This window comes from Triticum aestivum, chromosome 3A, assembly GCF_018294505.1.
Source record: "Triticum aestivum cultivar Chinese Spring chromosome 3A, IWGSC CS RefSeq v2.1, whole genome shotgun sequence".
Lineage (NCBI taxonomy): Eukaryota > Viridiplantae > Streptophyta > Magnoliopsida > Poales > Poaceae > Triticum > Triticum aestivum.
The window spans coordinates 715,481,976-715,495,495 of record NC_057800.1 but is presented as its reverse complement, the minus strand read 5'-3'; the positions used below and the strand labels follow the sequence as shown (position 1 = coordinate 715,495,495).

The following is a 13,520-nucleotide window of genomic DNA, read 5'->3' as shown; positions in this document are numbered from 1 at the left end:
TTCTAGTGGAGAGTGACTAAAGGAATTCTACCAAATGAATGCTCATTGCATAGATGACATATTCGTGATAGATACCAACGCAAGCTTTGTTTGGCAATGAACGAGCATCTGAAGCATATATGCACTGATTCAATGTTCACACGCCAAACGCTTTTGGGATGAAGCTCAGAAGTGGTTTGCCTACCACGACTTCACCCGCTTACTTGGTCACGCGACATTGTCAGCGCCCCAATGTTCTCCAATGGTGATAGAGCAGAGATAGTGTTGATCATGTGGTATATTTGGCATTCCCGAAATAGATGGACCCATGAGGGCGAACATGTTGATCCGGCAAATTCATTACGAACTATCAATGAAAATTTTGCTATCCAGAGGTACCACAGGAACATGTACTCACTAGTAGAGAAATGGGTAGCCCCAACTTTAGTTGGCGGCACACCATTTCCAACCAACACCACCACAATATTGTTTTTTCAAATAGTGGTTGCATTTTGCATATTTGGCACGTCACCACAAACTGGCCCGACCCATTTAGTTAGTATTGGTGTTGCCTTTTTTCTAACACACCACAAATTGGCCCATTTGTATTGACCGGGCACAATCTAATGCTTGTGATGTATTTCTATCAATGTCATAGGTAATTAATTTAGTGTTGGCATGGTAATTCCTAGTGCACCATAAATAATTTTGAATCTTTTATAATCTAGAGTATTTTTATTGTTTTCTGAGTGTTTTTTTAACTTAAGTTTGTTTATTGTTTTTAAGTATTTATATAATTTTGACTCTTTTTTAATGTTTTTGAGTCTTTTATTTTCTGAAACTTTTATAATTTTGAGTCTTTCCATCATTTTGAGTTTATTTATTGCTTTTTGAGTTTTTTTCCTCTTTTTTAAGTATTTTATTATTCTGAATATTTTATACTTTTGAGTCTTTTCTTGTTTTTGAGTCTTTTCATAATTTTGAGTCATTTATTATTTCAAGTCTGTTTATTGTTTTAAGTCTTTCTATTATTTTGAATCTTCTATAATTTTGAGTCTGTTATATTTTAGTATTCTATTTTTTAAAAATCTTTCATATTTTTTAGACTTTTATTTTTTAGAATATTTTAATTTTGAGTTTTTTTATTGTTTTTTATCCTTTTATCAAAAAGGATGCATTCAATAGCTTGACACCACATTGTGTGACTTCTACTCACTTCATTCACTACTATTCATTGAAAAAATATTTGGAGACCATGAAAGTTCTAAACCGAGGAGCTAACTGCAGTCCCCTCCACATTTTCTCATCCGGGCTTGGGACCGGCAAAGGCAGTGTTAAACTACAAAACACAAAAAAAATTAGCAAACACCACAACCAATCATTCAGCTAAGCAACAAGCCACACAATCAACCAAAGGCAGTATTAGCACGACACACAATTGGCAATAAATATTCACGCAACGTTTTCACAAGATCGTAACACAGACATAGTTCAAAATCACATGGAAACACCGCTGAAATCATGCTTGCCTCACTAGCAGAATCGCGGTTCAAATCATGTGTGCTCACACGAGCAGAGACACCGCTCACAACTCACAAGAGCACAACCAGAGGTTCAAATTACACAGAAACAAAGAGCATCACACGTAATGGGGATTAAAAATTGAACACACAAAAGAAGTACTAAAGACCCAACGAGGGGCTGCGGCATCGAAGACAAAGTAGTCAGACGGCGTCTAATCCATACAGAACACACAACATGGACAACCTGCTGAAATGAAAATAAAGGTGAATCAAAGAAATTGAACACACAACATGGACAACCTGCTGCATCTAGGAAGTGAAGAAGCTCCATTCTTGAATACAAGTAAAACTGCATATTGTAAACTACCTGATTGTTCAAAAGTGACTAGCTAGTCCTGTTAAAGTAACTACATAATTGCGGTCACGGGGCGCATACTCATACACTGAGCTCCTGCAGTCGCATGTCTGGTACAATCTAATCACATCACTCATCTCAACTATACCACTGGTTTCAGTGATGTTATAGTACAAAATGACACTGAAATAGATATACATTGGTACTGGGGTACAGAGAACTTCCGCAAGAGTTCCAACACACAAAAAACAGTAGTAAAATCACCATTGGAATGAATAAAATGTACTGCTGCAAACAAAGACATTTATCTCTGAACTATATATGATAACCATATCTTACAACAAATAATCAATTCAGAAACATAGCAAATGCTATTTAACATCCAAAAGAGGAAAATAGAGGGGAAGACGGGCCACATCTTCAAAAAGGTGCACAACAAAACCATTTATCATGCACAGAAAGTAACATCAGCTAGATTTCAAGTCTTGCATGCACAAAACTAATTAACAAGCTAACCGTCTAAGTAAACTAGAATGCCATCAGCCACAAATTTTAGAAGGTGAATATATATATAATACAAAGGAGGTAAATGCAGCTCCCTCCACATTTTCACATCCGGGCTTGGGACCGGCAAAGGCAGTGTTAAACCACACCAATCATCAAGCAAGCAAACAGGCCACACCATCAAACAAATGCAACATTCACACAGAGTCACACAAGCAGAGAGTCAAGCACACACAGAATCACACACACATAGTCAAGCCACACAGAATCACACACACATAGTCAAGCCACACAGAGTCACACACACATGGTCAAGCCACACAGAGTCACACACACAGTCAAGCCACACACACACAGAGTCAAGCCACACGCACAAAGTCAAGCCACACACAAGTCATACACACACAGAATGGAGCACTTGCACACAAGAAACATACATAAATAGGGGCACAAACAGAAAGCTAATACATGCAAGACCGAAGTAAACTCAAAAGGCTATAAAGAATTTTCAGAACTTGAATGAGTAAACTGATTTCTCTAGAGGGGCGAGGGTGATCCAGATCTTCGTTCCTGAAAATAGGAAGTTAGTTAGAGGTTGATTAAGTGATTATCTTCATCAATACCCACAAGTTTGTAGGCACAGTATTCTTGTTCTACTTACTAGAGAAAGCAAGGCATGTAACATGAGCGACATTCTTATAGAAATTCTGGCTAAGGTAAGCCATGTGACTTGATCACACCAGATGCTTTGCCGTGGTCAAGAGCAACCTTCAACACTGATTCATTTCCAGTGCTAGTAGATTCAGCCTGCAGGGCAGAGAAACAATGTCAGTACAAATCACCAGGCAAACCAAGCTTCTTACTTGTTGGGTCCAAATCAAGGAATTCTAGCTACCAAATAATTCAAGGTGGGTGCAAGATGAAACCTCCAAACATCAGCCTCACTGGTGCACACCAGCTTATAAGCTCAAGTATTGCGTTTATATTATACAGAATAAACACACCAGCCTACCACCAGTCAAGATAATGTACTGATTAACCGAGCTTATGATGACTTGCCAACTATTCGAAAGTGAACTGCAGTCTAGTGTAGTGTTTATTCCATTTGTAAGTAGAAGATGATGCAAGCAAAAACCCTAAAAGCAGAATTAATTCACTGGCCTGGTGTATGTAAAGCGTCCACTTTTCACATATTGGGAATATGCACTAAGGCCAACTGCCATTATTCCCTTTATGTTCAGAACAAAGACGTTGATATTTATAGGTAGTTCCTATTTTTCATATTATACATACTAGGTCATGTATTCTAAAATTGAAAAGAACCAACAAAGAATGGTTAATGTAGCCAACCGATCAAAGGCAGGTTAACTCACCGGGTGACGTGGATCAGCAAGCATGGGAAAGAGGCCTCTAACTATGAGTGATTGTCTTGCCTGCAGGAAGACAATGCAACAAATATGAGTTATAACAGTGGCACACTGCCAAACACCAGAGACAAGTCTTGGTCCAACATAAGCAGTATTGTTTCTTATCGGGCAAAATTCTATAGTACTCCCTCCGTTCCCAATTACTTGTCTTGGATTTGTCTAGATAGGGATGTATTAGACACGTGGTAATACATATTAATTAGTGAATCTTGTTGAACACCACACTGTTTCTCATCAGGGTAAATTCTGTAGTACATTAGCAAGTCCAGTTGAACAACATACTCCCAATCTTTCGGTTTGTTAGGCACATGCGTATTTTCAGATCAACGGTTTGGCCAATGAAATATGAGTTATGCTACAAAAGGTACACCATGGCAAACCTATTTCAAATACTAATTTCAATGGTATGCTTCAACATATAATACATATTTCGTTGGTCAAACTGATGATCTAGAAATATAGGCGTCCCTTATAAACTGAAAAGGAGGTAGTAGGAATTATGCACCAAGTAAAAATAAAGGAGAAATACATATCATCAATCTTTTGCTGAGAGAAAAGAAGGATGTTGTATCAAGGCAAAACCATGAAGGTTAAATGCTAAATGAATATTCTAGCATTACATGGCAAATACTTATATATTGTTCCTCTGTATTGAGTTGCACAATTGTGCAAGGTTCAGTGTTAGATTCGTCATTAACAAAAACTATAGCCTGAAGTTATCTTTAAAAGTTTGAAGATCAGCATGCTAGTTCTGAATCATTATTACCTAGATATAGCACACACAGGAAGTACTAAAAAGGTTACGAGGAAAAAGGTTGTTCACATACTTCAAATGCCCCTGTGAAGCTCCACTTCAATTGATTTGTTTTTAGACGAGGAATGGCATGGTGGGCCTGTACTTGGCAATTAGCCTGCAGATACTCGATACGGCATAATATATCAATCAATTTCCATTAAACTACAAAGATGAGGTGAAGCGCCTATAAGAAGAAATACTCTTTTTCTCCTGTCCAGATGAGGTGAAGCAAATGATGACCGAAGCCTTAACTTTGATAGCAGCCCTGCACCTAGATAATAGGTAGTGAACTATTTCAGACTTATAAACCCAAGTGTCACAGACTGATATTCAATCAATGGGAGACAGAAATTGTTCCCTGTAAACACTAACAAAAGGTTGGAGAATGAAAAGAAACAAAATACGCACTTCAGAGGAAGCAATAGACTCCATGTGGGTCATGGGTTCTCCCACGTATTTCATGGTTCGCTTGAAGTACAAATCCTGGTTGAAGACATTCTCAGCCTGTGAAACAATTCATGAAAATATATCACCAAATATGAAGAGAGAAAAGGCAGAAAGGAGTGAGTTTCCATTAGATTCCATTAGAGTGCCAAAGATATACTTGTTGAGAACACATTTAGGGGCTGTTGGGAAGAATAGTATTTATTTGTAACATTTTAGTATTGAAGTCTGATTTGAACTACAAAAGGGAACCTATCAACAAATGCCCTCCCAAACAGGCCTCAAGAGAACATATACCTCCAAAAGAAAGTTCACCTCAGCACAAATTCTGCCTACCGTTGAAATAGTCCCAACTGGATACAACCCACGGAGAGTCTCGGCACCAAGGAGAATGGCATCACTACGAACAAAACAATTGTGATTCATGTTACAGCTTGTGTAGTTATAGTTTGTTTGGGTGCAGTAATGAGCAGCTGTACAGGATCACCAAAGTATAAGATATCTACAAGAGGCAAAAACTAACCATCCAGCACTGCATTTGCCACATCAGTTGCATCTGCACGAGTAGGCCTTAGGTTGTCCGTCATACTGTCCACAACACAAGTAACAGCAGCAGGTTTTCCAGCCATGTTGCACTTGTGCAGAGCAAACTTCTGAAATAAGAACACTTAAAGAACGACAAAGTAGTACTCAATAGAGAAAAATACATGTTAATTACTATCAACGTTAGGAATATTTTCCAAAGTATGAAGTGCAAACAAACATGTGATATTCAACAAAATATCAATATAAAAAATTTCAATCTGTTGGGAAAGATGGCACTGTGAAGTAGTACACTCTAAATATCGACATAGAGTTACTTACTTGCCACACATCTTCTGCATGCCTTGTATAAGAAAGATAGGAAGTCAATCTTGTTTGGAGCATCCCATTTTTTCATAACCTGAAAGTGGCGCATGCTCATAAAGTCATATAATGGGTTACAGCAAGGAGCTCCAGTTTCATGAAAAAAATGACATGTAAAGTCTAGCGCCAAGTTAATACAAGGAGAAAGAGAGATTCTTGGGAGGAGTTCCTTACATCTTTATCCTCGTCAGACAGCGTGGGCATGTCGATATGAATCTGGGAGCAGTGCAATGTGAAGGCATAATAATCACAAAAAAGTTCAGAAAAATAATAGCGCCAGGTCTGTTACCTACTACCAATACCAAAATTAGATACCAATCAACAAACAACAATCAATCAATTGTAATAACCATGAACAAACAGCAACCAATCGTGTCATATAAACATGTAATATCTCAAGGCAACAAACAACAATCAATCGGCATACATGGTTTGTACCTTCTCAAGGCAATCAATCAAACAGCAAACAACAATCCATCTCAAGGCAATCAATCAAACAACAAACAACAATCCATCTCAAGCCAATCAATCAAACAACAAACAACAATCCATCTCAAGCCAATCAATCAAACAACAAACAACAATCCATCTCAAGCCAATCAATCAAACAACAAACAACAATCAATCAATCATGCCATATGGGAACATAAGCAAACCATGATAACAATAAACAATTGAAAAGAACAGCAGCAGAACAACTGTAACAGGCAAGAACAGGATTCTCTACATCTAGGATGGGAGCACACACGCCTGTCGGTAGAACATGGATCGACAGAGGGCAACCAGAGTATCAAGCGCATGCGTTTGAGATATGAAAATAACCGACGAACAACGCATGTGGTGATATAGAGGGAACGATTTGACACTGCTCCAATTTCCGAACCAATAACCCATCGTTCCTGCAGCCGTCGCCCCGACACGAACACGAAACACATGATCGACAGATAACAGAAGCGCGTGCACAAGTAAACGCAGGAAATATCGCTCCACCGTGAACACGAAACGCATGATCGTTAGATAACAGAAGCGCATGCACAAGTAAACACGGGAAATATCGCTCCACCGTGAACACGAAACGCAGGAACAGAAGTTTCTCAAACAGACTTTAGTTCGCAAACCAGACCGACCGACCGCTCGCTTGCTCACCCGCTTCCTCCCAGAGTCGTAGGGACAGAGACCCCAGACGAGACGGCCCCAAGAACACGCGAGAGCATCAGGGCGACAGCGAGGACAAGCAAAATCATATCACAAGCGACTCTAAAGTGACGAGGAGGACGAGTAAATCAAACCAAACGTGATTTTCTATCTAAACGAGTGAATCTAGGACGAGCAAAATCAGTCGAATTAGACGCACTTCAAGGCAGATGAATCGAGAACGAGCAAAATGACAAATCATATGCGATTCTTCTAATCTAAATGGACGAATCAGAGGCGAGAGGAGAGGGAATCGGGGACGAATTGCCTCACCAGACGCGAGAGGAGGAGAGGCACGAACCGAGGATGAATTGCCTTCACCAGACGCGAGAGGAGGAGAGGTAAGCCATTCATACCTAAAAAGTATATGTTTCAAGTTGGCAACAGCGGTTGTCTCTCATTAGTTCCAAGCCGATGGCTAGCCTGAAATGACATGAGCAACTTAAAATGTGAGTGTGATGTAAATGATATTTCTATTATTCTTGAAGCAAGAAAAGTAGCTTACATCATCGGCAGCACCAGCAGTCATATTTACAAATGAAGATTCATATGACCTGTTATGTAAAAAGCATCATATGAGTCAAAGATACTTAGAAATCAGTTTATGATCATAACAACATAAGTAATTATTCATGTGTGTATATCTAAGTTATCAAGGAATCAAGGATTCAGTATAAAACAAGTCAGACAAACTGATCAAAATTCAAACTCTGACCATTTGAAAGCATAAAAACTTACCGATGATTTATAGTCCTGCAACTCCAATAAGTCACCTGGTTTGTCGTCTTTGACTTTAGCTATAGCTGAGAAGAACTAAGAACAAATAGAAGTACACAAATGGAAGTAACTAGTGTGTTTCAAAATTAGCAAACAATCCCACCCGGGGGGGAATGTATTTCAGCAAACCATAAAAATAGAACAATCAAAAGAATACCTCTCTCCACATTGCTTGCCTATACATCCACCCATGGCGTACTTCTGTGTCGAGGAGCATGTCGTGGACTCATACTTGGCCTAATCAGTCTTGTACATGTGAGCAATCTCAGGCACCAGAGGATCATTGGGGTTGGGGTCCGTCAGCAACAAATAGATTGACAGGAGGGCCTGTTAACAGAGACGGGTAAATGTTAGAGAAACATACATGAAGAATTTTTGTGAGATTAAGTTGTTGAAGTAACCAAGCTTATATCAGCAACAAGCTTTAAGCAAAAATGGAACAACCAAGCTAGGAATGCAGATCATTACCTTTGATATGGTCAAAGTCGGGCTCCACTGTTCCTTGAGAATGTCAAGGCAAATGTTGCCGTTGCTGTTAATGTTTGGGTGAAAGTGGAAGTGGAACACCTTGGTGCGGAAAGAGACCTGAAATATGTTCATGTCTGAATGTTAAGATAGCAAGCAGCAGCAAACTAATTGTTTGAGGACCCCAAGACATTTGTGTAACAGCAATTCCAATATCATAGAATCAATATGAACCCCTTTTTACAAAGGTTAGCTCGGTACACCAGAAATTACCTTCGGGGGCTTGAAGGGATAATCCAGTGGGAAATGGATGTTCACCAAAAATAGGCCACCAGTAAACGGGCTGTCCAAGGGTCCCATGATACTGGCCTGCCAGTGGAACATGTCCTCACCTACAGGACCTTCCTGAATAAAAGGAAAGTAATACATATTACACAACAGTCAGACAAGCATTTGTATGAAGCCAGTCAAGTATGAGTAAGAAACAAGTCATATTTGCTGCGTGTGCGCGCTATTGCCCCCCACACACATACCACATGAGGGGGTAAAAGAGTCTTCTCAGGTGTCATTTAGGCTCAAAATGGACGAAAATGTCATATAGGAAATAAAATTTAGAACTTGTGTCAAATAGGGAAGAAAAACTTTTCCAGTGTCAAATAAGGAAGCAGATTTTAAGATAGTGTCAAATAAGGAATTTTCTCCTTTAGTTATCTGTGAACAAGTTCAGAATTAGGCATGAAATTATATGTGTGAACAATCATCATATACCCGTCCAGTACAATGATTAGAATAATTCAAAGTTCATTATTCTTAATTTCAAGAGGTTAGTGGAACCAACTGTTGTATTAGAAAACATCAAGTCACCCAGGAGGCCAGGACATCCACTAAAGCCACTTATTCTCCACAAAAACACAGAACATCAGGTTTACACACATTATGAATGCTGAAGTTGTTTCAGTAATTATACTTATTCCAGTATGCGTTAATAGACTAAGGAAGACAGGTGACCATTGCCACCTCACCTCCTAAAACATAGTTCACTCTCGAAAATTCTCCCTATTTATTTGGTTGGTACTGCTTAAGTTTCTTAAATAGTCTAGTCCATGCCTAACAGATTAGATTGGAACTGTTTATGTTTCTTATATAGTGCTAGTCATGCCTAACTGTCCATATAAAATGTGAAGTGCTTGGCAATTTTAATTTCTTTTGGTTATGGCAGTTAAGATAGCATATAGTGCTACAGGGTGGTGCATGTTCTGCCCATGTGGTACTGGTACTGACTGTAAATTGTAATAAGGTTGGCATACTTTATAACCTAACAGAACAAAATCCAAGGGCTTTTTTAAATGGCCTGCTCAGAAGATACATCACACACTTGACATGAGTCAATCATATTAGTAGTCCATGTACAGTTCATAAGCAGTATTCTCCACGAATCAATCCAGCAAACCTAAAAGCACTGCAAGAGCACAGCTAAATAATCGACAACCTAACCCCCATGACCAGTAACAACAGTTAACAACCAGGCCACGCCAACGGCGCGCTCATCAATTCGGGGCAAGATCTAGACGGAATCAAAAGGGGCAGAGGGGAAATCACCTGCGCTAAGGTCGGAGGGTCCTTCTGCAGGTCCTTGCAATGAGACCATTTTCTTGGTCCATACTTTCTTACAAGATCAATAATTTTATCATCTTCCTGTAGAAAAAATATCATAATCATAAATATAACTATAAAATGTGCAAAAGGTTTGTTTTTCGAGCAAAGTCAGGAGTGCAGTGCCAAACCTCTTGAGTCCAAGGACCTTTGATGAGTTCAGGGTTAAGAACCTTCTGCCATGGATGTAAATATTGTACCTCTGTCCTATCCAGAAAGAGCTCAGCTGCATAGATAGATGCCGACAGAATATGTGAGCTCACCACACTTGCATATACAGAACATCATCCAAGCAAGTATGGCATTACTATATAACTAGCTAAAATGTGGGCTATGCATTCATAAGGTTACCATTACCAGCCATGAGATAAACATTTGTGTAAAATATAGAAACGAGTAAAATTCAAGATGGGTTATCATCGAAACACATACCAGGTTGATGAGCGATCCACAGCTTCAGTTAAAACACCAGTAGCACACCATCAGAACAATGATAATGAATCAAATTAGGCATCATGAAAACATCCATTCAAATATCAGGTGCCAATATCTAAAACCAAAAGTTCCAGTAGCAAAATTTGGGTAAATAAACACTTTGGGACTAGAGGCATCAGCATCACAAAATGTAAAGAATGTAAATATACCTGCACTATATGCAACTCAACCCATCAGTGTCCTTAGCAACACAATAAAGAGCAAATGTGATGTGTCCAGATCAAGATGTTTGTACCTTAAATACTTAGAAAAGCATTGCATAATCACAAAAAAGTTCAGAAAAAAGAATAGTGCAAGGTCTGTTACCTAAGATCAAGAACTACGAATACCAAAGTTTGATACCAATCAACAAACAACAAGCAATCAAGCAATCAATCAACAAACAGCAAACACCAATCAGTCAATCAACAAACAGCAATCAATCAATCAATCAATCTTAATAACCATACGCAAACAACAATCAATCGTGCCATATAAACATGTAGCATCTCAAGCCAAATTTGTAGGTTAATAACTTGAATAAAACACATCATGGCTAGTATACTAACACAGAAGTCACATCAGATTTGAATCGGTGAACTTCAAAAGGGAACAAAGAGCAGTAGAAATGCAGTATTGGTAAACATGATTAATTATTAGGAAAAGAAGTGAAAACAAATAGGGAAAAGGGTGCTCTGATGAGTGGATGCATTGGATATGAAAACAAGCAGGGAAAACGTGATTATGATGCATTGGATGCCAAATCGGCCACGCAAAGAAGTGGAAACCAAGCAAGTGATTGTTACAAGAGTCAGGCTTTTCTTCTCAGCCTATCATCCTAATTTATCAGCAGGAAAGAAGCCTCACATCACAGTACCCACGGCCTACATGGTTTGCGCCCCTGAACACGAATCATCATATATTGAAACATAAGCAAAGCATGATAACAAGAAACAAGTTGAACACGCATCATCGATCATCATATATTGGAACATAAGCAAAGCGTGATAGCAAGAACAAGCGTAAGAGACAAGAAGAAGATTCTCTGCATCTAGGACGGGAGCACACACGCCTGCCGGTAGAACAAGAATGGACAGAGGGAAACCAGAGTATCACAAGGGCGCATGCGTTTGAGATATGAAAATAACCGACGAACAACGCAGGCAGGATCGTAAGATAATAGAAGCGCACGCACAAGTCTCTCAAACAGAAACGCAAGAAGCATCGCTCCACAGCTAACACGAAACGCAGGGTCGTCAGGTAACAGACGCGCACGCGCAAGGTTCTCAAACAGAAGCGCAGGAACCATCGCTCGACTACGAAAATGAAACGCAGGATCGTCAGATAACAGCAGCGCACGAACAAGTTTCTCGAACAGACTGGTTAGCTCGCAAACAAGACGGTGACCCAAACCGACCGACGGACCGCTCGCTTCCTCCCAGAGTCGCGGACCCCCGACGAGACATCCCCAAGAACACGCGAGAGCATCAGGGCGAAAGCGAGGACGGGCAAGAATCAAATCACACGCGACTCTGAACTGACGACGACGGCGAGGACGAGCAAGTCAAACCGGACGCGCATTTCTATCTAAACGGTCGAATCGAGGACGAGCGAAATCAACTGAATCAGACGCGGTTCAGAACAGAGGAACTGAGGACGAGCAGAATCGAACAAATCAGAAGCGATTCTTCTATCTACTCTAAACGACGGACGAATTCGAGCGAGAACGAGCAACATGGAACCAGACGCGAGAGGAGGAGAGGTAGGAACCGAGGACGAACTGCCTCACCGGACGCGAGACGAGGAGAGGCAAGAACCGAGGACGAGTCGCCTCACCGGACGCGAGAGGAGGAGAGGGACGAGTCGAGGACGAGCGCGCGCGGCTGGCGCACGACGCCGGTGCCCCCGCCGCCGGTCGCCCGCCACTTGGCCGAGCCCCCGCCCGCGTCCTCGGGGAGCGGCGCGGCCCCGCATGCAGAGAGGAGAGGGAGCAGGGCACGAGCTGGCGGACGGACTTGGAATCGGCGGCCGAAACGGAGACCACCACGCGGCCAGGGCGGACCGAGGACGAAGGAAGGATGCGAGAGGCGCGGCCCGGACGGGGAGAGGAGGAGCGGGCCGGGCAAAGGGCGGAGCTTTATAGGCGGGGCGGAGGCGGTGGCGGCGGGCGGAGGCTTGTCCTTGCCGAGGTGCGTGTGGCGTGGGTGCGGATACGAAAGGCAAGTGGAGCGGGGCTGGATCCGGAGCGGAGGCGGCGGCGGAACGAGAGTTTTCCAGGCAGCCGATGCCCCTGAGTACCGTTGTCGTGCCTCTTTCCTTTTTTTTGTTTCGGATCAGATTGGTTGCGTGGTGAAAACAAATGGGTTAGAAACACCTAGCACTGCAAAAAAAAAATAAAGACGCCACGTTTTTTTATCTAGCACCAACTTATTAAGTGTAAAAAAAATTGGCCCGGATATAATAGCTTAGGATACGTATCTGAGTTGGTTACTGCTCTAGCTTCTGTTGCTTTCATCCACTTTCTCGCCTCTCCTCCCCTCCCGCTGTTGGTGTAGGCAGGGGGGGAGGGCGTTTCTCCCCTCCTGATGGTGTGCGCAACGCGGGATGCCGCGTCGTGCCAGGGGCGCGGCGGCAGCGAGTCAGACGGGCGCGCTGATGGCGTGGGCGGATGGCAGGGCTGCGGCGGCTGTGCGAATTTCGAAGGTGGGTGCTCGGGGCGCTCAATGAACTTTCTTTCAAATTCGATGATTTTTTCAGATTTAGTGAAGTGTTTTTCAAATTTGATAAACCTTTTTAAAATTCAATAAACTTATTTTCAAAATCCGTGAACTTTTTTCAATTTTGTGAAGTTTTTCTCAAACTTGATGGACTTTTTTCAAATTCAATGATTTTTTCCAATTCGATGAACTTCTTTCAAAATCAATTAATTTTTTTTAAAATATGTGATTTTTTTCAAATTTAATAAACTTTTTTTCAAATTCGTGATTGTTTTTTAAGTTTGTGAACTTGTCTTTCAAAAACCA

At 41.1% G+C, this 13,520-nt stretch overlaps 1 protein-coding gene across 6 annotated transcripts; it reads right to left on the bottom strand.

Moving 5' to 3' along the window:
• Window positions 1–2,485: 2,485 nt before the first annotated feature.
• On the bottom strand, window positions 2,486–12,739 carry LOC123063449 (pyruvate kinase 1, cytosolic). Of its 6 annotated transcripts, XM_044487235.1 has the most exons (18): window positions 10,668–12,739; window positions 10,456–10,573; window positions 10,155–10,249; window positions 9,970–10,065; window positions 8,644–8,775; window positions 8,374–8,490; window positions 8,063–8,232; window positions 7,867–7,941; window positions 7,634–7,682; window positions 7,485–7,551; window positions 6,109–6,150; window positions 5,893–5,971; window positions 5,552–5,695; window positions 5,437–5,501; window positions 4,616–4,708; window positions 3,735–3,794; window positions 3,023–3,168; window positions 2,486–2,931 (listed from the first exon to the last, which is right to left on the bottom strand). In XM_044487235.1, exons 11-17 carry the CDS (start codon window positions 6,136–6,138, stop codon window positions 3,073–3,075), a joined length of 567 nt encoding a protein of 188 aa, XP_044343170.1. In that variant the 5' UTR covers window positions 6,139–6,150; window positions 7,485–7,551; window positions 7,634–7,682; window positions 7,867–7,941; window positions 8,063–8,232; window positions 8,374–8,490; window positions 8,644–8,775; window positions 9,970–10,065; window positions 10,155–10,249; window positions 10,456–10,573; window positions 10,668–12,739; the 3' UTR covers window positions 2,486–2,931; window positions 3,023–3,072. The 6 variants fall into 6 exon arrangements, 1 of the variants encoding a protein (XP_044343170.1); XR_006430334.1 differs by lacking the exons at window positions 2,486–2,931; window positions 3,023–3,168; window positions 3,735–3,794; window positions 4,616–4,708; window positions 5,437–5,501 and adding exons at window positions 4,989–5,088; window positions 5,326–5,428 and having other exon boundaries at window positions 8,374–8,507; window positions 10,668–12,730; XR_006430331.1 differs by lacking the exons at window positions 2,486–2,931; window positions 3,023–3,168; window positions 3,735–3,794; window positions 4,616–4,708; window positions 5,437–5,501 and adding exons at window positions 4,989–5,088; window positions 5,326–5,428 and having other exon boundaries at window positions 10,668–12,728.
• Between the last annotated feature and the right edge of the window lie 781 nt (window positions 12,740–13,520).